The 21,998-nt window shown below is 27.2% G+C and overlaps 1 protein-coding gene across 6 annotated transcripts in view; it reads left to right on the forward strand.

The window, feature by feature from the left end:
* The window catches only part of dom (domino helicase), a 92,994-nt gene that overhangs the window by 148 nt on the left and 70,848 nt on the right, over positions 1-21,998 (forward strand). For 5 of the 6 annotated variants that reach the window (XM_043047444.3, XM_043047445.3, XM_043047446.3 and 2 more), the window contains exons 2-3: positions 12,311-12,607; positions 12,852-13,877. In XM_043047444.3, coding sequence (XP_042903378.2) covers positions 12,331-12,607; positions 12,852-13,877 — 1,303 coding nt within the window. In that variant the 5' untranslated portion in view covers positions 12,311-12,330. Of the gene's footprint in view, positions 1-24; positions 128-12,310; positions 12,608-12,851; positions 13,878-21,998 lie in introns of those variants that run through there. The other variant, XM_071177153.2, reaches the window with a different exon arrangement.

The following is a 21,998-nucleotide window of genomic DNA, read 5'->3' on the forward strand; positions in this document are numbered from 1 at the left end:
TAGGCCTGAAATTCTATAACATGGCGGCTGCGCAGTCTTTGTTAAATTCATCTGCGTAAATCAGTCTATAGGCTAGCACGTGATGCTGATATGTGTTAGTGTCTGCAAGTGCCGGCATTTAACTTCAGTACTGTTTTAGATTTCGATTTTCTTGATGTATTCTAATAAAGCAAACATTTTTTATAAATAAGAATTTTTATTTTTAAATTTATACCAAATAAACCGAAAATAAATGAAAGAAAACATTATTACTCATTACTTACATCTGTCACTGTCATTCGAGTAGTAGCTACATACAAATGAAAAAAAAACATCGAGCGATCGTAAACAAAAAACTCAAAATCAACTTAACTTTGTTATTTTCTCTAATGTTTTTAATCAATTACCTTTTTTTACGAAGTTATTTTTTACTTATAAAAATCACCGAGCGATTTTGCAGAACATAAGCTATCTTATACTTGTTACAAATGGAATGGATCATTTTAAACAAATAGATATATATTTTTTTAAGAAAAGCATCGAGTGTTTATTAAGTGTTAAGCTGTATTTGTAATTTTCTTTACTGAATTTTGATTATTAATGTCAAAACTTAAATAAATTATAAAAGTATTTTTTAAATGCTATAAAAATTCCATTATACTTTTCTGAAATTTTGAAGTTTCTGTACCATTTCCAACATTTCTTAAAAATTTTTTTTTACGAATTCAAATAATTTTAGACCAGTAGTCGGCTACCGTGTTAAAATTTGTTTTCCATAATACCTTAATAAAATAATAAGTTTGTGAACATTTTCGGATGACAAATTATTGAAAATGCTTTGTTAATCTTTTATCTGTTCCAAATTTTTATAATTTAAAGGCATAAACATAAGGACTTTAATTTAAGTTACCTATAATTATTTAAAGTTCAATATCATTTGATTTTCGTATACATATTAAGATTAAATAATCGTAATACGCTTAGTATTTATCAATATTTTTCATTTCTATAGCTTTAAAAAAAATTGTATTAGTAAGGTATGGTATGGGATTTATCATTATAAGTAGATACCTTATTTTAATGCCATTACAGATCAGTAAACTGTTCCATATTTGCTGTTTTAACCCCTATATGCATTATTAAAGAAGTTTTCCACTTTAAAAGATAGTGATATTTTATATATAGTTTATTTTGATGATGATATTTTTATATATATTGGACAATTAATGTTGTGAATCTATATAATTAGCGCATAATTGGATAATTTTATGTATTATAGTTGTATATCTATTTGTTTCTACAGATCTGTCGAAATAATTTTGATTAGTTATTAGTGATTCCGCTATGCACTATGTAACACATCAGATATGGCAAAAATTGAGTACATAATTCTCCAGTGTGGAAAAAAATAGTGCACCTGCAGATTTATGCAAGCAAAATTATCAACAAACTTTACATATTAAAATTTTTGTACCTTTGGACTGAAAGAAAAATTTGAACAATTCTGAGCATCATATTACTGCATTGCTTTTCTTTGATGCAGGTGTTGAATCAGTCCTAATTAAAATAAAACTAAATAATGTGTATGAATTATATTCGAAAGAACTAATTAATATACTTCTAAATATATTATATAGATTTATTGTTTAAAGAAGGGATAGCAAGTTTCTTCCACAGTAGAGAAAATGATTGAAAGAAACACTTTAGAAGAAATAGATTTCCGTAGATGAAACTTATAAAAAGAGATATAAACTACTAATTTAATCTTATTAAATGGCATTTAATTGCAATCTAGTTTAAATAATAGAATTTCAAAGGTATTTAATATATTTTTAAATAAGTAAAAATAAAAAAGCAACTATAAGGAAAAAGAATTTTGCAAATTAATTTAATTGTAAAATGTCTGTATTTTATGTTAACAAGTATAGTGAAACCTGATTTAATAATTATAAAAACTGTTAACAGGTAATTAAATTTTATTTTAGTACCATTAAATTAACAAATCGCATACTAAAGATATGCTCTACTAATATTTATCTTATATTAAATAAACAGCATACTTATTTTTTAAAGTAACACTTTTAAGAATGAATACTCAAGCCAACTCTTTGCTAATATGATATATAAAATTAAAAATTCTTTTTAAAACTGAAATATGATAAAAAGTTAATTTAAAAAAACAGGAATGGGAACCTTTTAAATTTCTTTTTTTTATTTATTTTTTTTTTTTTTAAGTCTGAACTATTCTTATTTTTATTTCTAAATAATTATATTAGTTATTTTTAATTTTTTCCATTTTGTTCAGTTACTAAACAGCATACAATAAACAGCATACTTATTTTTTAAAGTAACACTTTTAAGAATGAATACTCAAGCCAACTCTTTGCTAATATGATATATAAAATTAAAAATTCTTTTTAAAACTGAAATATGATAAAAAGTTAATTTAAAAAAACAGGAATGGGAACCTTTTAAATTTCTTTTTTTTATTTATTTTTTTTTTTTTTAAGTCTGAACTATTCTTATTTTTATTTCTAAATAATTATATTAGTTATTTTTAATTTTTTCCATTTTGTTCAGTTACTTCCTTTTTTTTTCTTCATTTTCTTGCAGTGTTTTGGTAGAAAAAGGTTTCCTCCTTATGAAAGGCAAAGATTGCAAATTTCTTCTGTAGACAAAAATAAAACTGAAAGAAACTATTTTTAAGGAATGAAATATTAAATTAAAATTATAAACAGTTTATTGTTGGAATCTAGTTTAATAAACTTATAGATTATGTAAAAACATGTGCTAGAAACAGGCTAATATATGTTATCATAAATACTGTATTTATCTGTCATATGCAATTTTAAACGTAAATGTGCTTATTTTTATTTGTCCGAATGGTATTTCAATTTCAAAATCTTTAAATTTGACTCTTATAGCTAACTTTTTTGTTGTCAAATTTCAATAATAATTTTTATCATCTTTTTTCAACACAAATTTTTTAATTCTCAAACCTTACATTATCATTTAAATGAAAATATATAAAATCAAATCTATATTTTGAAAAGTGTGAGGTTGGTACCAACGGAGATTAGATGTACAGGGATGAGATTTTTCCGCTTTTTATCGGATTTCCGCTTTTTTTACTTTTATCTCTTAAATTTCAGTTTTTTTTATCAAAAAGTCAGATTTTCTAAAATTTTCACTTTTTTTTTATAAGTATTTCGCTTTTTCAGAAAGTTCACCGATTTTCAAAGAGAAACAGAAAATTCAAACAATCCTTTCTCATTTTTGCTTATTTTAGCTATTTTCTCCCCTTTTACACGCAGCAGATAAGATTTAGCGAATTTTTTACACGCCCTCCAGATAGATCCGATTTTTCAGTTCAAACGACGCTGCTTCTGACAATCCTTTTAGAGGTCCCAAAGCCTGGAATCTGCTAATATCTCGATTCTTATTCACACGATTTGAATATCAAACATAGCTTTTCATATTTGCGTGTTGCGATTCTTATTCACGTGATTTGAATATTGTACGTTGCGATTCTTATTTACGAGATTTAAAAATCCGATATTGTGATTCGTATTTACGCCTTTTTGAAAACCTATGTAGCGATTCGTATTTACGCAAGTTTAAAATTCAATATCTTGGTTTGCTCATGCGGTTTATAATATCAAGCATTGATTTTCGTATTTATACGTGATTTTAAAATAAGGCATTGGGATTCGCTTTCACTTGAATCTAAAAATTATGCATCATAATTCTTATTTATACAATCTAAAAATTAAGTATCATGATTCGTATTTAAGTGATCTAAAAATTATGAATCGTGATTTGTATTTACGAGTTTTAAAAATTCTATATCCCAGTTTGTATTTTCTCATTTTCAAAATCGTATATCTAGTTTCATATTCATGTGATTTCAAAATCCATAATTGTTATTCATATTCACGTAATTTTAAGATCAACTATCGCGATTCTTGTCAGAAGTAAATTTTTTTAAAAATTAGTTACTATAAAGGTGACTGTTTTTCTAACTACAATTATTAGTATATGTAAGTGTTACAATATCAGAGAAACTGGAAGGGAATATATTCAAAACTTACATTCTTTGCTTGCAAAGAAGAAAAAATAGAATTTGTCACAAGATGTTTGAAGATGAACTAACGACTAAATATAGCAAACATAAAAGATATAGCAAACAAAAGCAATCACTTAAAAAGGGATTTAATTAAAAAAAAATTTTTTTTTGGGGGGGGGGAAAGAGTTGATTAGCTCATCATCAAGATTTTATTTATAATTGCTGTTATTTATGCTATAAAATGCAAAATTCTTATCAAATAAAAACCCTTCACCCACTGGTTCCTTTCAGTCAGTGGTAAAAACCGCGTTTTTATGGATAAAAACTGTCAAAAACCTACTGTTTTCTTTAATTTATGACATATGGCGGATAATATATTATTTTCACATAATTGCCTTTATAAATGAATGTTGTAAATGAAATGATTGCTATTGATTTTGCAACTATATACATGTATTCTTATAGAAGGATATACATTCATACAGAAATATTGTAATATACTTATTGAAAATACTTATACTTACTTTTATCATAATAGCTTGATTTGCAAAGGATTCAAAATTTTGCACTTCTTAATTGTTTGAAATAAACAAACAAACAAAAAAGCTTGGAACTATTAATAAATTCGAGAACTAAAAAGAATTTAAAATTTGGCATTACTTAAATATTAGAAATAAGCTAAACAAAACTTGTAACTAGTACCAACAAACTCTTAAGTCAAGAATTACTGCTATTTTGTCAAGTTAAAAACTTTTATTCAGTTGAAAAAGCACATTAAACAAAACTTAATTACAAACAAAATTACATGTTCAGTCGAGGTCGTACGATACGATAGCATACGATACGATAGCAAGTGACTCATTTTGAGCATTTTTCATTGCAAAGTCGATTTCTAAGTTTATTATGGATGAGTCCAAAATACGAGAAGATTCAAAATTATTTTACCAAATACTTATAAAATATTTTACCAAATACTCAAAATTATGTGACCAAAACTATGGGTTTTTGACAGAGGGGTTTTTGACATGACGGTGAAGACCGTCGTGTGTCAAAAACTTGCCAACCCTGAATCACAATAAAAAAGTAATTAAATATTATAAAATCCGTATTAGTAATTGCCGAAAAACGATTGACGGCGAAACTATATTGGGATATTTAAAATCTATGTGAAAATCTATAATAATACAGTCAATAATATACAATCGAAACATTACATCGATTTGCAATTTACTAATTGCTTAAAAGTTATTATCTAGGTGCATGATTCAAATATTACATGTAAATATCTATGGAAAAGAAATTTTTTTTTTTACTTCTCAGAAGAAAAAACTTTCTGCAAGAGCTCTGTATTGTTCTACGACAAAGTTGCTGTGTCGCTGCAATTCTGCCACGGGGTCGATAACTTCCCCGCTTATAATAGTCATTTATTTTGTTAATAATTATTTTAAAATTAATAATAAAAGGAAAGTTTGATTAAAAATATATAAGTTTTTGTGTAAAACTTAATGAATTTCGATTGTGAAACTAATTAATTTCAAACATAAGTGAAAAACTTATTAATTCACTTATTATTGTCAAAGTCTAAAAACAGGACAATTTAAGTCATTTTTACGAAATATTGACCTAAAATTTAGGAATTAAATTTTAAACCAATATTTTTTAAAAATTCTCTGATTGCTAATGCCAATGACTAAGAACTTTTAATTTTTTTTCTTTCTACAAAAAGTTTATAACAAAAATTGTTATTATGAAGCAATCACATAATATTACCTTATTATGCAAAATTTTATGACTATGTATTTATCTACCGTTTTACAATTATTAAATGACATGAAATTCTACTTGCATTTTAAAAGCTAATACTCATTTGTTAATGAACATTATTACAAAACTGTATAATGAACATATGCAACTAAAATTCTATCACATTAATAAGCATTAATTTTTCACATTATTGCTAACTAATCTCTTTGTTGGAAAATTGTTTTATAATTACTGAAAATTTTAAAAATAATTATAGATGGTAATCGAGAAAAATCATTAAGTTAAAATTTAATCAGAATAGAATTCTAAAATTTTAAGAGAACAATTATTAATTTTAATGTAATAATTGATTCATTTTTAAGGATTAAAAATTAATGTGATAGTATTAAAAACTATTTTCTTTGAGAGGATGAGCAAAGTGAGTCAGGGGTCTGTTTAGAAAGGGTACCACAGGGGTCTGTGAGTAAATTTGGGTCCGTTAACGGACCCTTCACAAAATATCTTTCCATAAAAACGGACCCTTCACAAAATATTTTAACTTAAAAACGGACCCTTCACAAAATATTTTAACTTAAAAACGGACCCTTCACAAACTATTTTAACTTAAAAACGGACCCTTCAAAAATTTGTTTATCTTCATTATTATTTTGTCAATCGAATAAACCCTTTCCAGGGCAGAAAACAAGAAAGAGGGATGTAAACTAATTAAGTTTTGTCTTCGGCAGACGATTCTTCCATTATTCGTCCGAAATGAATATTCTGCGTTCAGCAGTCTAGGCTAAATACCAAATATTTGTATGTTGCATCTCTAATTTAGAAGCAGCAATTGTTGTTTATTTTTTAAAATTAAATTTTTTTAATTATAATTTTACAGTGTTGAGCATTATCATGTATGTCTTTACAATTTAAAAACTCCTTGAAAAAGTTTTTTTTTTGTTGCAATAACGGACCCTATTTGCACAAATTCATAAAAGCGGACCCTGATTGAAAGAATGTGAGTAATTTTTTCACAATTTCACGAAAAACGGACCTTTCACAAAATGTCTGGATAGACCCCTGTGAGTTAGAAAAGTAGTTCCCTGCTCTGAATATATATAATAAGAGTTATGAAAATATTTTGGTGGTTATAAACATAATAAAATATAATTTTCTTCTGAGTTTCACTACAACCTTTTTAAAATTTAAAAATACAAACAAAAAAACATCTGAAATGTTCATAAACCGCATCACACGAAATGCATGTAACTACAGTGTAGTTAACAGAGACAAATTATTATGTCAGCGCTATAACAAAGAGGTTTTTTTTCTTCTTTTTTTTTTAAATAATTAGCAAAATACAGAACCTGTTAGTAGCAAAAAATAATTAATTTGAAAATCTTATTCATTTTAAACATTTCACCTGATGTATCATTTCGTTATGATTGACAGAATTTGACATTGAGTCACAACTAAAGAATAAATTACCTTCACAAATTTATCTCATCTTCTTGTGGATGGAGTTGATAGCTTGAGGATATTTACTTAAAAAATACAAATAATATAATTCAAAATTGATTATTATAAGTTATATGGATTTTGAAATTCTTTAACAAATTGAATAATATAAAAGCAGTTAAGAATAATATAACCCCCCCCCCCCTTTCTTCATCTGCCTTAGATTAAATAGGTTTTATCTGTGAAATCCCAATCCTGGTTTTGACCTTACTACTGTTTTGAACTGTCCAAAATGAACCTTGCATAGACGAGTTTTAAGTGAGTTATTGTAAGCCAGCGGGAGCACTAAACGTAATTGTTTTCCCATATATGCCGGTATATTATAATATGTTAATTACATATCTATTTTATCTTCTCAATCAGTTTTTTTTTTGTCGCTATGGAAGATAGTATTTATGATCACGATCACATTGTGTCTTAACAGTGACATAAAAAGACTAGTGGCTTCCTACCTAGAAAAAATTAGTTCCCACTTGATTTCTATTACAGACCCTTTTATCAGGGCTAAAGAGAATAGAAGAGCTGGTTCACTCCTTTGAAGAAACTCTCGCCGCGTCAATCCTCCAATTTTCTCTAGTGATGTAACTTTGGCGCAAAGCTCGCAGTTTTACTTCAAGAATGGATCGTTCGACCTTGCTAGCTCTAACTAATATTGGAGCATTTTTTTTGTGACATATTCTAAGACATTTGTTATTTTCTATAATGACTTTCCTCAGTTTTTGCAGTGAATTTACAAAAGTTTAAAACTATTATCGAAATGCCAGTTTGCGCGATTGCAGCTTGCAAAAATTCTGAATAAAAAACAAAAGGAAAAGCGTGTTCCCTAAAGGAAATTAACAACTATGTAAAGAATGGATTCCGAAATGACACAGTTAATATAAAACAGCAATACGTTTATTTTATTGTTAAGAACTTTTATAAAAATTCATTATCTAAATAGAAACCGCCTCGTTACTTCAAAAAGAAAGGCAGGTGAAAAAAATTTAAAAATAGATAAAGTCAAAGAAAATTAAAATGTAAATAAAAAGAATAAATAAAATATATAGTATATAGTTGAAATTCTCCTAATTTCATAACATATTTTTAATGTAGTTATTCTAAACAGGGTTGGCAGGTTTTTGACATGTGACAGTTTTTGACAGTTTAAACCATGGTTTAAACCGTCACGTCAAAAACCTCACTGTCAAAAATGTCAAAAACCTATATTCATATGTGAAATTTAATTAATACATAAAATTTATATATTTTTTATAAAGGATAGTGTTTCTAAATATGTTCTAGAAAAAATAAATTTAAAATTTTGAAGAAACACTTATAGTTTGAATAGTAACCAAAATCTTGTACTTTTGAAAGCTCACATCTTTTGTAATATTATGTATTCATTTTCATGCGTTATTGAAAATCTGCAGTGATATTATTAAGAAATTTATTTATAACCAAATTTAGTGTATAGTATAGATTATACTAAAAATTAGACATTTTTAAAGATAAACATTAGCAGTTTTGTACATTAGACATCTTTTAAAGAAAAATCTTTTTAATATTCTTTTAAATCTTCTTAATAATCTTTTTAACATAAGACAATACAAATTTAAGTGCTTTCTGTTAAATACACAGAGTAGTTAGTGTCGATTTACAGTATATTCAGCCTATTCATTTACTATGCTGAAAATTTAGTTTATCCAAATACTTGTGAATTTCATTTTGCTGAATACTATATACATAGTTTTGTTGAATATCTAAATATTCAGCTGTTGAATAATTACTTCTTGCTTTCAAGATATGCATTTTGTATTCTTAATACAAGTGGGGGAAAAAAATTAAGAGGTAAAAATTTTGTTAAAATGATAAGTGTAATAATTATAAATAAATATAATAAACAATATGAATTATATTTATCATTATTCACAAATATAACTACTTTTAAATTCAAATTAACATACTGGATAATAAAGATATTCGGTATAACATTAAAAAATTTTTTCATACACTTGTATCAAGTTTGTATTTATACAACATAACTTGTAAGTTCCTTATAAATATTAGTTATATGTTCCTGATATGTCAAAAATGCATAGTAATAAACTTTTAATTTTCTTAAGTATCAAAAAAAAACTTTTTTTTTCAAAATATAAATATTTAAAAAAAATTTGTGCAAAATTTTTCTGCACATGCATTTGAATATAAATTTCTGAGATTTTAAATCTGTTATTTTACCTTAATTTTAATTAAAAAATATTTTAAAACCTGCTGATTACCTATAGTATAATTAAATTTCAATATAATGCATGGCAACTGTTGGTAGTTTTGAAGTTTATATATTTTTTTGGCAAACTTTAGTTTTTGACATTTTTGATGGTTTAAACCAGTATTATACCCTTGTCATGTCAAAAACCACTTTTTGACGTCAAAAACCCAACCCTGATTCTAAATATTTATGATTTCTTTAAAAATTATATTCTCTTAAATTTAAATATCTATAAATTAAAATTAGTATATCATCGTCGTAAATTTGAATATCTATAAACAATTCTAAAATTTCTAATGTCATTATGAACCTAAATTATTATTTTGTTTCAGTAATTAGCCTATAAGGTTGATGTTTCCTAATGATTAAGTATGAACAAATTGCTTTTAATGGCAAGTTTAAAAACTAGGGATTCTAAATTTAACTCAACTTATTGTTATAACAGAATATGTAGATAAAAAAGTGCCAATATATGCTTTAATTTTTCTTAATAATTAAAGTTGAAGCAGAACTTTTTAAAATAAAGTATTCATAGTGTCATTTTCACCAACTACTAAAATATTTTTATAAGTTTAAAATGGTATTTTTTTAATATGGCCAAGAATGTTTTTTTGAACTATGTTTATGAACGGAAATAAAGTGTTAATTACGTGAAGTTTGAAAGCTAATAACCAGAAAATGTCTAACTTATTTTTACAAAGAGAAAGATGCAAAGTTATCATAATATCTTTGCTTGCGATCTCCGGAGATCTGTGGACACAGTGACGTCATGAGGAGGGAAATCGTAGCTTCAGCTCTAAGAGCGGAGTGAACTAGCCCTTCTATTCTCTTTAGCCCTGCCCTTTCATATCTTCACTAAATTAATTTTGCCATAGGTTCTGGGTTCGGTTGACTCAACCTTTCATCCCTTCAGTGGGTCGATAACTGAGTACCAAGCATGCTTGAGAACTAAACACGGGGGATTTCACGTTGACCACCTATCCGGAACGTCTGCTAGAGCCCAAGGTCAAGAAAATTGAGATGGGCACAGTAGACCCTGGCCCTGTTTGGGCTGTCGTACCACTGAGTTTAGTTTAGTTAATCAAATCAGTAAAATAACAATTTATTTTTTTAAAAATTTGTTTTATTACGAAATACAATATAGTTAAAGAATATATTTAGGGACAAAAATGTTAATATTTTCAAGCATGGATAAAAAATTCCGAGGATTGGCTTATCGCATATTTTGCAAAATAGAAAACTAGTTTCTTATATAAATTTCACTTTACTATTTTATAGTGATGTGGGTAATATTTGTTCTTTCACTGTATATAGTTACATATTTAATGAAAAAATCAAATCCAGCAAAAATTTTAAGGAAATGGTTTAAATTCGAATTCCCATGAAATAAAGACTAAATCTGTGGGAAAATTAATATCAATACTTTTATTACAAACATTATATGGATATGTACATAAGTATTGCCTTTGAGTTATAGCATCAAAATATCTATCAAGTTGTGCTATTTAAAAATAAATTATCTTATTTAATAATTTTTTATTTACTGAAAATCATTAATATAATCAGTAAACTTCTTTTACCACAAATTTGAATTAAGTGCAGAAAAATCTATTTTTAGGGATTCCCTCTACATCTGCTTGCACATTAACATAGAATTGGAAAACCGTAAAATGGTTGCTAAATGTTTTGATTTTATTAAAATTCGTTATTATTTCTCATGCTTTCTTTTCTGTCAATGCATTTGAATGTGTAATGCTAAGAAAAAGAGCCTTGGCAACCAAAAAAAAAAAAAAAAAGGCAATTAATAGCCAATATATGGATTCCTTAACTTTCATTGGTCAAAACTATTTTAATGTTTACCATACACTTGAATTTTTGATTTCGTGATGGACAGGGGTGTCCTGTGGGGCATGTCCCTGCAGCCACACCCTCTGAGCCATTTTCAAAATTTATTGTATTTAATAATTCATATGTGCATTAAAAAATCAGAATTCTTTTTTACTTTGGAGCTCCATATTTTCAAAAATGAAAGATTATTATTTATCAAATCTGATTCTTGGAATTAAGTATGGACAATTGATAATAAAAATCATCATAAAGTGTAATTTTATTTATTTATTTTTTTTGAAAAAAAAAAGTCTGATTTCATTGATGAAGGCTTATTACAATTGAAGGTACTTTTCATTTAGACCCCAAAAATATAGACCCCTGCCAACTTTTTTTTTACTGTTTTTTATGTTATTCATTTTTTAAACACTGAGGAAAATGGAATACCACAAAAAATTAAATAAAGTGTTAAAAAATAAAAAGAATTAATTTTTGTTCCAGGCTAACCAAAAAGAACCAATGAAAGAATGAAAGGTGTAAACATTTATATTTCAAAATATACTAAATAATATTTTCCGAAGCTATATTTTCTGATATAATTAAAAATATTTTTAATTATCCAAATTATTAAAAAATATAAACTATCCAGTATTCCAATAATGCCTTGTTAAATGCCATCTTAATCACTCAGCTGATTGCAATATTTAGTAATATTGTGCTGTGTCATATCAGACTGCTCAATGTGAAAATTATAATATAGTATTATTTTAAGAATCCAATAGAAATGAAATTTTGCGATAAGTTGTGTGGTGTTATTCTGTGAGTGCAATGTTTGGTAAAGTCAAGGACAATCTAACTTTAAGAAAAAATCATTTGCTTTAATTAAAATAGGTATTTGTTTTGTAAATTGTCTTTTTATTTTTTCTCTCCAGTTTTTTGACTCCCAAGGGTCATGATCCAGGCTCGAAAAGATGTTAATGCACCATCTAAAGAGCAAAAGGCAGAAGAACAAGTTGTTTCAACCACTTCACAGCGTATCACTCCAAGTTCCCGAACAATACATGCTGTTGAACAGAGAAGAGCAACATATGTTACGAATACTTTAGGTACTCCTACAACTGTTATACTTCCTGAAGGTAGCAGCATTCCAGAGAGTGGAGCTCTTCAGTTTCGTCGGATATCTCTTGGACAACAACTACAACACGTGGTTACCCCAGTGCAAGTTCAAGGTATGTAGACACTACTATGTCTGTTTTAAAATGTACATAATAAAAATTGTGAGTAAAAATTAAGAATAGCAGTTGATTATTGTGATTAGGATATTTTTTTTTTATTTATATTTACTTGAGAGCCAGCTATATGCTTTTTAAATCATGCGAATGTTTTTCAAATAAAGAAATATTTTTATTAGTGCTACTAAATATCTTTTTCAATTCAATTAATACTGTTTTTATTTTTCTTCTTCATACATAGGTACTAGTTCAACCTCTGAATCTCTTCCTATCAGTTCAAGATGTACAGTGACATCTACACAAGATTTGCCCCACATTTTGGTGGCGACGACATCAAATGCTCCCCTTCACACTGTAGAACTTCAAAATTCAATTGTGAATGTCAGTGCTTCCATGCCACAATATCAAACTCTAGGAAACATAACAAATGTTGCCACAGGTGGTCAGCGGACTGCAGGCAATGCTGTCATAGCGCAGCCAGTTACACAGACTACTATAGCTCCACGAATTGTGCTAAACAGTGGCACTGGCATGTCGGATGTTTATGCGTTGCGCATAACTCCAACAACTATTGGTGGAGGGAGTGCTACACCGCAGATAATGCTACTGGATTCTTCTGCAAGCCTGAATCCATCTAGTGATGTAACTAAAGTTCATTCATATAGTCTTGCGAGCGCTGCTGTCTCATCCTTAGGGTCCACGAATACAATGCAAAAAATTGTTATAAGTACTGGACAGACTTTGCAGGTAACAGGACTAGCACAAAAGCCTCTTGCAAATCCATCAAGAGCTAGTGTCAAACGTCAGTTGATTGCTACAACTCCTACTCGGACTGAGTTATCCTTTGTAAATAATAATGATGTCTTGTCTCATATATCTGTTGTAAATAAGTTATTATATGGCTTGATGCCTTTTGAAGGAAAAATTTCTAGCATTCCAAGTAGTCCTAAGTCCAAAAGAATTAAACTGGATAAGCAGCCTGTAACTAACAAAGATGTAATAAAGCGCAGAAAAGTTATTGAGCATTTAACAAGAAAAATACAACTATTAAAAAATAAGTATTACCAAACTCAAACGGAGTTTTATTTTTTGAAGACTGGTAGTAATATGGCGGATTATGTAATGTGGAGGAAGAAAATTCCTTCTACGTTGCTGGATTATTTAAAAGCACATAGGTTTGACCCTCATGATGATGTAAAGATAATTTTAGAAGTTTTATCTCAGTCAGTTTCCCAGTCTACTGGAAATCCAGTGGTGCATTCACAAGGTAACTATAAACATTATGCCTTTTGTTTATTCATTTATTTAGTCAATTATTTAAACTTGATTATCTAACTATTAGCTACTTGTGTCATATATGTTGTTAACATAGGAATTATTAAGAGAAGAAAAAAAAATGTGGTCTAGATAATGCAGTCTAAAATATGCCACCAAATTTTAGAGGTTTAAACCTCCCTTCTCTCAAACTAAAATAATAAATAAATTATTTTTGTTAAAACAAATATATCTAATTATTATTGAAAATTTTAATTGTACTATATTGACTTTTAATAACAAATGTGTGCCAAGAATTTGTAATTTGATTTTATATTCAGAATTATACTGAAGCTTTATAAACTATTATTGCAATCCTATTAAAAGTGAAATTCTGTCATAATACCCTGGGATTTAAATTGTATCGTAATAGGTTCTCAATCAATAATAGTAATATGTTTTATTACACATATTTTTGATCTAATGTTAGGGTCAGGTTTTTGAGATCAAAAGCACGTTTCTGACTTGTCAAAACTTGTCATAAATTGACAAAAACTTGGGATAAGTTTCTTTTATTTGTCGTTAAGAACTTTCTGTTCAATCATATATCATACACTATACTTGCATTATAATTATTTCTCTAATTATTATTTATATTATCTAAAAATATAGCAGAAATTATTGACTGAATTTTTTTTTTTTTTTTTTTTTTAAAAAATAAGGTCTAGTATTAATACTTAAAGATCAATATTATTTGCTATATAATAACTATTCAGTTCATATTACAGGTAAAGAGTTATTGTTATCAATCTAGAAACATTAATTTTAATTATTTTCTGACTCAATTTCTGCACTTTGTTTTAGTTTGAATGAAACTAAATGGTCTCCAATAATTGTCTGACTTCACCTTAGGAAATTTTTTTTATTTTTATTCTCAATATTTGTGTTAATATTTATATGCACAGGAGACTTGCCTATCAATCATAATAATTATATATTCCCTGATAAGTAAACGAATAATAATTTACAAAAAAACTGAATGGTTAAATGAGTTAATAATTTTTTTTAATCAATTCAAGCATTCCATTAAGTTATCATTAATATGCAGTATAGTTATTAGAATAATCTTAATAAATGTTATTTTAGTAAGTTATATTAGTTTTGGTATGACTACATTTGAATCCATGCAGCTCAGCATGTATTAAAAAAAGTTTTTGGTCTTATTCATTCAAAACTGAAAAACAAACTTGGAATACAGAGAGAACTAGTGTTTTATAATTGCATGCTTCTAGGAAAGGAGTTAAAATTAGACTAAATGAAAATTAATTTTGCACTTAATGAACATGCTGTTTTCTTATAAGATGATTGTTTTTGTAAATTGCAATTTTACAAAATTTTATTTATAATTATTTAAAATTGGGGTAAACACCCATAGTTCATAAATACTCGGGTATGAATGAATTTTATTGAAAATTTAATCATTTTATTTTTCTCTTGGGTTTTACAAAATTATGTACTGTCAGACCTCTATTTAACAAAGTCACTAAATGATTAATAAGTTCATTATATGGAAATTTCATTAAATAGAAAATCACCTTTTGAAATACTAAAACAGCACAAAGCAGGTTTTAAATTCATAAACCACTAGACATAATTAAAATAGCAATTGATACACCTTTATCTTGTAAATTAGTATATACTATTATACTATTTATTTTATAAATCTTAACCATAAAAGACTTCTGCATCGAAAGCAAGAATAGAGCAAAACAGTACATGCTACATAAATTTTCAACTAAAAAAAGCTACATTAATGTATAAAATTATAGCTGCATTTATTATAACAGATGATTGTGCTCCGTAAAAAATCCGACCGGATTTCCAGATTTTTCGTTAACGGCAATCCTGAAATTTCAAGAAATTATCGATCACATTTATGTATCAAAATTCTTGTCTATTTTATTTAAAAATATAAGAACTAAAATTTATAGTTGGCATCGCTTTCATTTGTAAATATTTTTTCTTGTATAATAATAAATGTGATCTGAGATAAAAGTAAACTTATACATACTTATTAATTTAAATTATGCTGCATAAAATTAATTAGACTTTTATGTTGTGAAAATATCAATGATTTAAATCAGGGTTGGCAAGATTTAGTACAGAATGGATTAATCCACGGTTTAAACCATCCTGTCCAAAACCTTTTTACTCAAATTATGTCACAATTTTATCTGAATCTATTTTAAGAGGTAAAATAAACATAGAACTAATAACGTATTGATAATTAAATATACCAGAGAATATTTGTTTTTAAAAGTATAATGTTTTATTAATATTGTTTGACTCTTCAATTTAAACAAAGGAAGCTTAATCAGTAATCAAGTTCAATTGGTCCTCTCATTCAATAATACATAACTGAAGTTTGGCCTTGCCATACAGGTTAAAATATTAGGGACTAAGTGCTTGGTTTGTCATCAACAGGTTTATTTATCTATAGTACTATTCAAGAATACTTTTATTTCATTCATGTTCAATTCTTTTAGCAAAGTGGTGATACATCACCAGTGTCAGTAACTGAAACTGATGTTATGCCCTTCAAAACTGTTAATACATTTTTCAGTTATTTTGTACAGTACAGAACCCGTTATCCGGAATTCGGAAAACCATAAAACCAGAACGAAATTCGATATATTTTTCCTCCATTTAAAAAATAAAAAATTTCCCTCATAAAATTTTATGATTTTTCTTTCTTTTTTTGAAAGATGTTTACCTTACAATCATTTTGGAAATAATCATTAGTGTATTACTTCGTTTTTTTTTTCTTTTTAAGATAATTACCAAATATTTTTTTTTTAGTTGGGTTTAACAATTAAAAAAAAAAAGACTTTTTGTAGCGATTCAGAAAACCGGAAAAATCAGTTATCCGGAATAGCGATGATCCCAATCGTTCCAGATAATCGGTTCCCTACTGTATTTTCAATTTAAACTAATATATTTATATTGAAATTTTTTTTTTTTTAAATAGATGTCTCTTTTATCATCCTGTGATGCAGAAATTATAACATTTTTTTAAAAATATATTGTGAAAAATAAAAGGTTAATTTTTGAACAAATTTGGTATTTTTTTTAAGAAAAATTATTATTTTTTAATATTGCCATATTTATCCTTATGCAAAAATATTATTTATCATTATTAAAAGCATATTTATATTTAAAGGATTAGTTATTCACTTTTCCTGTTCAATGAATTGTGGAGCTTCAAAAATTATAAACCTTTACCTATTATATTATATTATTTTCTTTTAATAAGTTATACAGGGATGAGATTCTTCCGCGGATTTCCGCTTTTTCTCAGATTTTTCCATTTTTCCCGCTAATTTCCGCTGAAATTTTTTTTTTGCTCAAGTTAAAATATTTTATGAGGAATTAAATTTTCCGCAGAGCGAAATTATTGAAGTCCTCATTCCTCCCTCTGAAGTTTCTCCAAAAATCATTTCCTTGGGATGAAACTGGTTGATCTTTATACAGGGATGAGATTTTTTCGCTTTTGTCTCTCGAATTTCAGCCTTTTTATCAAAAACTCAGATTCTTTAAAAGTTTCGTTTTTTTATTTATTTTTTTATTTATAAATATCCCGTTTTTTTTTAAAAAATTCAGTCGTTGAAGTCAAATTATTATATTTATTTACGATTTTCAAAGAAAAACAGAAAATTCAAACTACGTCCTAGCTGCTAATCCTTCCGCATGTTTACTTATATTAGCTATTTTCTCCGATTTCACGCACAGAAAATAAGATTTTCCGTATTTTTTATCCGTCGGCGGGATAGCTCGTATTTTCGTAATTTAGACGTCGCTGCTTCTTGTATTCTGGAGAGAAAGCAAACAAAAAAAGAGAAAAAAAAAAAAAAGAGGTGGATTTGTGGTGAAAATATTTATTTGCTCATTCAATTAATCTTGTAAATTTTTATTTAAAACAATTAAAACAAGCCTTTTAGAAATCCCAAGTCCAGACTCTGCAAATATCTCGATTTTTATATCAATCATCGATTTTCGTATTTACCTGATTTAAATTGTGCATTGCAATTCTTATTTACGCTTTTTAAATATCGCACATTATGACTCGTATTTACGAGATTTAAAAATCTAATATCGTGTTTTGTATTTTTGCATTTTTAAAATCGCGATTTTATTATCAAACATCGATTTTCGTATTTACCTGATTTAAAAGTTGAACGTTGCGACTGAAAGTTGAACGTACTCAGACCATTTAAATATTGTACATTGCGATTCTTATTTACGAGATTTAAAAAACCAATATCGCGATTTGTATTTACGAGCTTTTAAAACCCTATGTAGCTACGCGAGCTTAAAATCCAATGTCGTGATTCGTTTTTGCGGTTGTAATATCGCGCGATTTTAAAATTATGCATCTTGATCTAAAAATTACGCATCATGATTTGTATTTTCGCATTTTTTAAGTTCGATGTAGAGTTTCATATTCACGTGATTTAAAAGCCTCATTCGGGATTTATAATCACATGTATTACAAGTTTAAACAAAAATTTGACAAAAAAAGTGCGATTTTTATACATATATATCTATATATATTCTTGGATTTCCTCTTTTTTACTCTCTGACTACTCTCATCCCTGGTTATAGTAAATTGTATAAAAAATATCAAATATTTAATGATACATGTAATTATTATGTGTACAATGGTTACACCTATAGAATTTTTACCTTTTATCAAAGTTCAAGGTTTTGGACACTTTAAGACAGTTTTACCCAGTTTAGGACAGTTTTACCCAGTTTAAGACAGTAAAACCCACGTGTCCTGCCTAAAACCAGTTTAGGACAACCAAAACCCCAACCCTGATTTAAATTTATAGAGACATTAATTTTTTGAAATGCGTCATTAATGATTAATGATTTGAAATTTTCAGGATTTTTGAATTGAGCTCACATTACAGCATGTGTCACATTACTGCATCAAGTTTAATTACTACTGATTAAATCCATTAATTTTGTCTTGAGTTTTTCGTTAGAAATGCAAACAAAGTGGGGAAGGGATTTTACTGCTTTCTCTAAAAGTTAAGTCGGTAAGAAAAACTATTCAAGGTCATTTCTTCAATAAAATGCATTAACAAGTGTAAAATTTTCTAAAATATTTTGGGAAATAAGGAAAGTAGATCTCAAAGAAAAGTTCGTTAAGTGGAATTCCCTTTGTGATTCGAAGTTATTTTACGAAGAAATTTCCAAAAAGTTCTTGGTTCCTTGAAAAAAAATTGCAAAATGGTAGATTGTTAAATGGGAGTCCGACTATATTTAAGGCACAATTAAATGTGGCTTACATTGTCAATAGTTAATCAGTTATTTACTGAAAAGAAAAATTCCTTCAATTGAACATGTAAATTATTGTAATCATTGTATATTAGTTTTTATTTAAAAGTGGCTATGGTTTAATCCTCCTAAAGTTCGCATTTTGATTCATAATTCCCAATGTTTGTGGTTTAAAAACTAACTATATCGAGATTTAGCCGAGCACCGAATATTCATAATTGATGATAAATATTATTGACTTTTAATATAGATAAATAAGTATAAATAGTTTAATATATAAATAAGATTGGTCACAGAAAAATAATCAAAACTTAGCTATGTTATGTAAGGTAAAGGAGGAAAAAAAAACTATAATAAAAATATTTAAGATAAATAAAAAACTGAGTAAAAGCTATTAAAATAAATAAAGTCATAAAGTTGAAAAAAAGAAAAATAATATTGAAAAAATATTCTTAATTCTTAAAACGGAACCTCAATACTAAAAATATTATTTTACTGGTAAAAATTATCCAGAAAACATTAAGAGATATATAAGCTACAAAAATACTGTGCTATCATAAAAAAGATTATGTACGAAAGCGAAGCTGAAAAAATAAAAATGGACCTTAATTTTTGAAAGAAAATTTTAAAGCCAAACATCTTAGTTTCTTATTACTGTTTTTTTTTTCTTCTTTTAAGTGATGAATAAAGTATGATAGTAATGCTTTTAATTACTGTGCCATAATAAAATGTTTTTAAAAAAGAAAAAGCTAGATAGGAACAAAAGCAAAAAATTCTCTTAATTTAAAAAAAAAAAAAAAAAAAATCAAGTGTTAGAAATATTAATTTAACTTTTTCACATAGCCTAATTTTTAGAAAGAAAAGTGGCCATAAAAGAATAACTTATTAAAATAATAATTTTTTTCTGACTTTTCCAGGTAGATTTGCGCAAAATTACAGGATAAAATCGCTACTCTAAGAAAGCATTAATAAATTATTTTTAAAAAATCTGGTCTTTACTATACCAACTCTGATAAGAAATAAATTGTCAGAACTATAAATTTTACTGAAAGGAATAATAAGTCAAAGGTCTATTGTAAACAAAGGTCCGGTTTTGATCCTTTTTCGCACTTGCTACAATTCCTCTTTTTTCTTCTTCAAATCTTAGTGTTTTTTATTGCTCAGCTGCTATTATTGATATTCTCATGATATTTTATTTATTTATTTAAAAAAAAATGGTGATATTATTAGGGCACGCAAAGTTTAAATCGCGGATTCAAGAAATCACTCTTTAAAGCTGTTTTTCGAAGCTTTGTCGCCTAGGAAAATAAAAAAAACCATAGTTTAAATGCCTTACACTTGAAGCAATGCAATGATTTTAAACTATATGTATAATCTTGTCTTGAATAGTTATTTGGGCTTTAGGACAGACAAATAACTTAAATATTTTAATCATTAATAAACTTTTTAAAAAATCACCAGTTACGTTAAATTTTTTTCGCCTAAATGAAAATCATCAAAATCCTTGTCTTATTCTCAATTTTTGCAAATTTTTATAAGCCCAAGTAATGCAGCATTAGAGTAAGTTTTTAAATATTGAAAAAATCAGACCACAAGCGCTTTTCATTTTCACAAAACTGACTTTTCTCCATATTGCGTTTTTGCACCATTTTCAATATACGTGTGGACAGCAGGGGCTTTAGATATGCTTATCTTGACCCAACAGTCATGAGTAACAGGTGCAAACTCACTGCAGTTATAAAAATAGCATATTATTCGCACAAAAGCATAATTTAATATTACGATGGAGCCTCTGAATCAATATCGTTGATCCGTACGGTGTTTGAATCGTTCATGATCTTTAACTAGTTTTTTTTAAGAGATGATGATTTACAAAATAAGAAAAAAAATAAATAGTAATTACATACCAGATAGTATTCGAATGAAAATATATTGCACATTCTAATGAAATAATTGTATACAATTTATTTCATTCAAATAGGTTTTTTGTTTGTACACACAAGGCTTTTGTTTCTTTAAATTAGGAATATTTGTTATTATTAAAAGTATCTTGCAGAGAGATATTAGTGCTAGAGATGTTAGTTGCAAAAAGCCCAAAAATATATCTGCCACAGAGCGTGTCAATACTCTCGAGGCAGAAGTTTCAAGTTATTTAAATCGGACATCCAATTGACATCACTCCGGAAATACTTAAGACTATTTCGGATACAGTTAATGATGGTCGGTGCGATACGAAAAAAAAATTCTGATTTTTTTCAAATACTCTATTGTGTAAGCACAAATAATGGTTGAAAACGGAAAAGTGAAATCTCCCAATTCAATAGTGACAGTTCCTGCTTTTGGGGTGAAATTACGTTTCCCCCTGATAATTCTCCGATTTATTTTTTAGTCTCATTTTCCCTCTGTGCACGAATCCAGCATTCATTAGAAGCACTCTTTAGAATATTCTGTGTTAAAATAAAAAAGGCTGACAAAACGAAAAATTAATAACTTAGCAAAAGAGAGGGGAAAAAATTGTTCTCAGTTCTGAAATATAGCTTTAACTTTTAAAATCGCACTTTTCTAGGTTACTTGTTATGTCTTGGAAGAAAGTGACAATAAAAAATAAAGTCTGAGAGAAACTCTCAGTTATAATGCTGCACTATAGTTAGAACAAAAGAAGGGAAAAAAAATTGCAAAAGCGAAACAAACTAAAGTTCTCAATTCATGAAAGAGAAAAAGGTCTTTAAAAAATTAAGAAATAGACTCCCTTGAATATAATTTTTAAAAAAAGTTTCGCCAGTACATCAAT

The sequence above is a fragment of the Parasteatoda tepidariorum genome, chromosome 2 (assembly GCF_982258835.1).
Source record: "Parasteatoda tepidariorum strain Cologne lab strain chromosome 2, Ptep-v5.0, whole genome shotgun sequence".
NCBI lineage: Eukaryota > Metazoa > Arthropoda > Arachnida > Araneae > Theridiidae > Parasteatoda > Parasteatoda tepidariorum.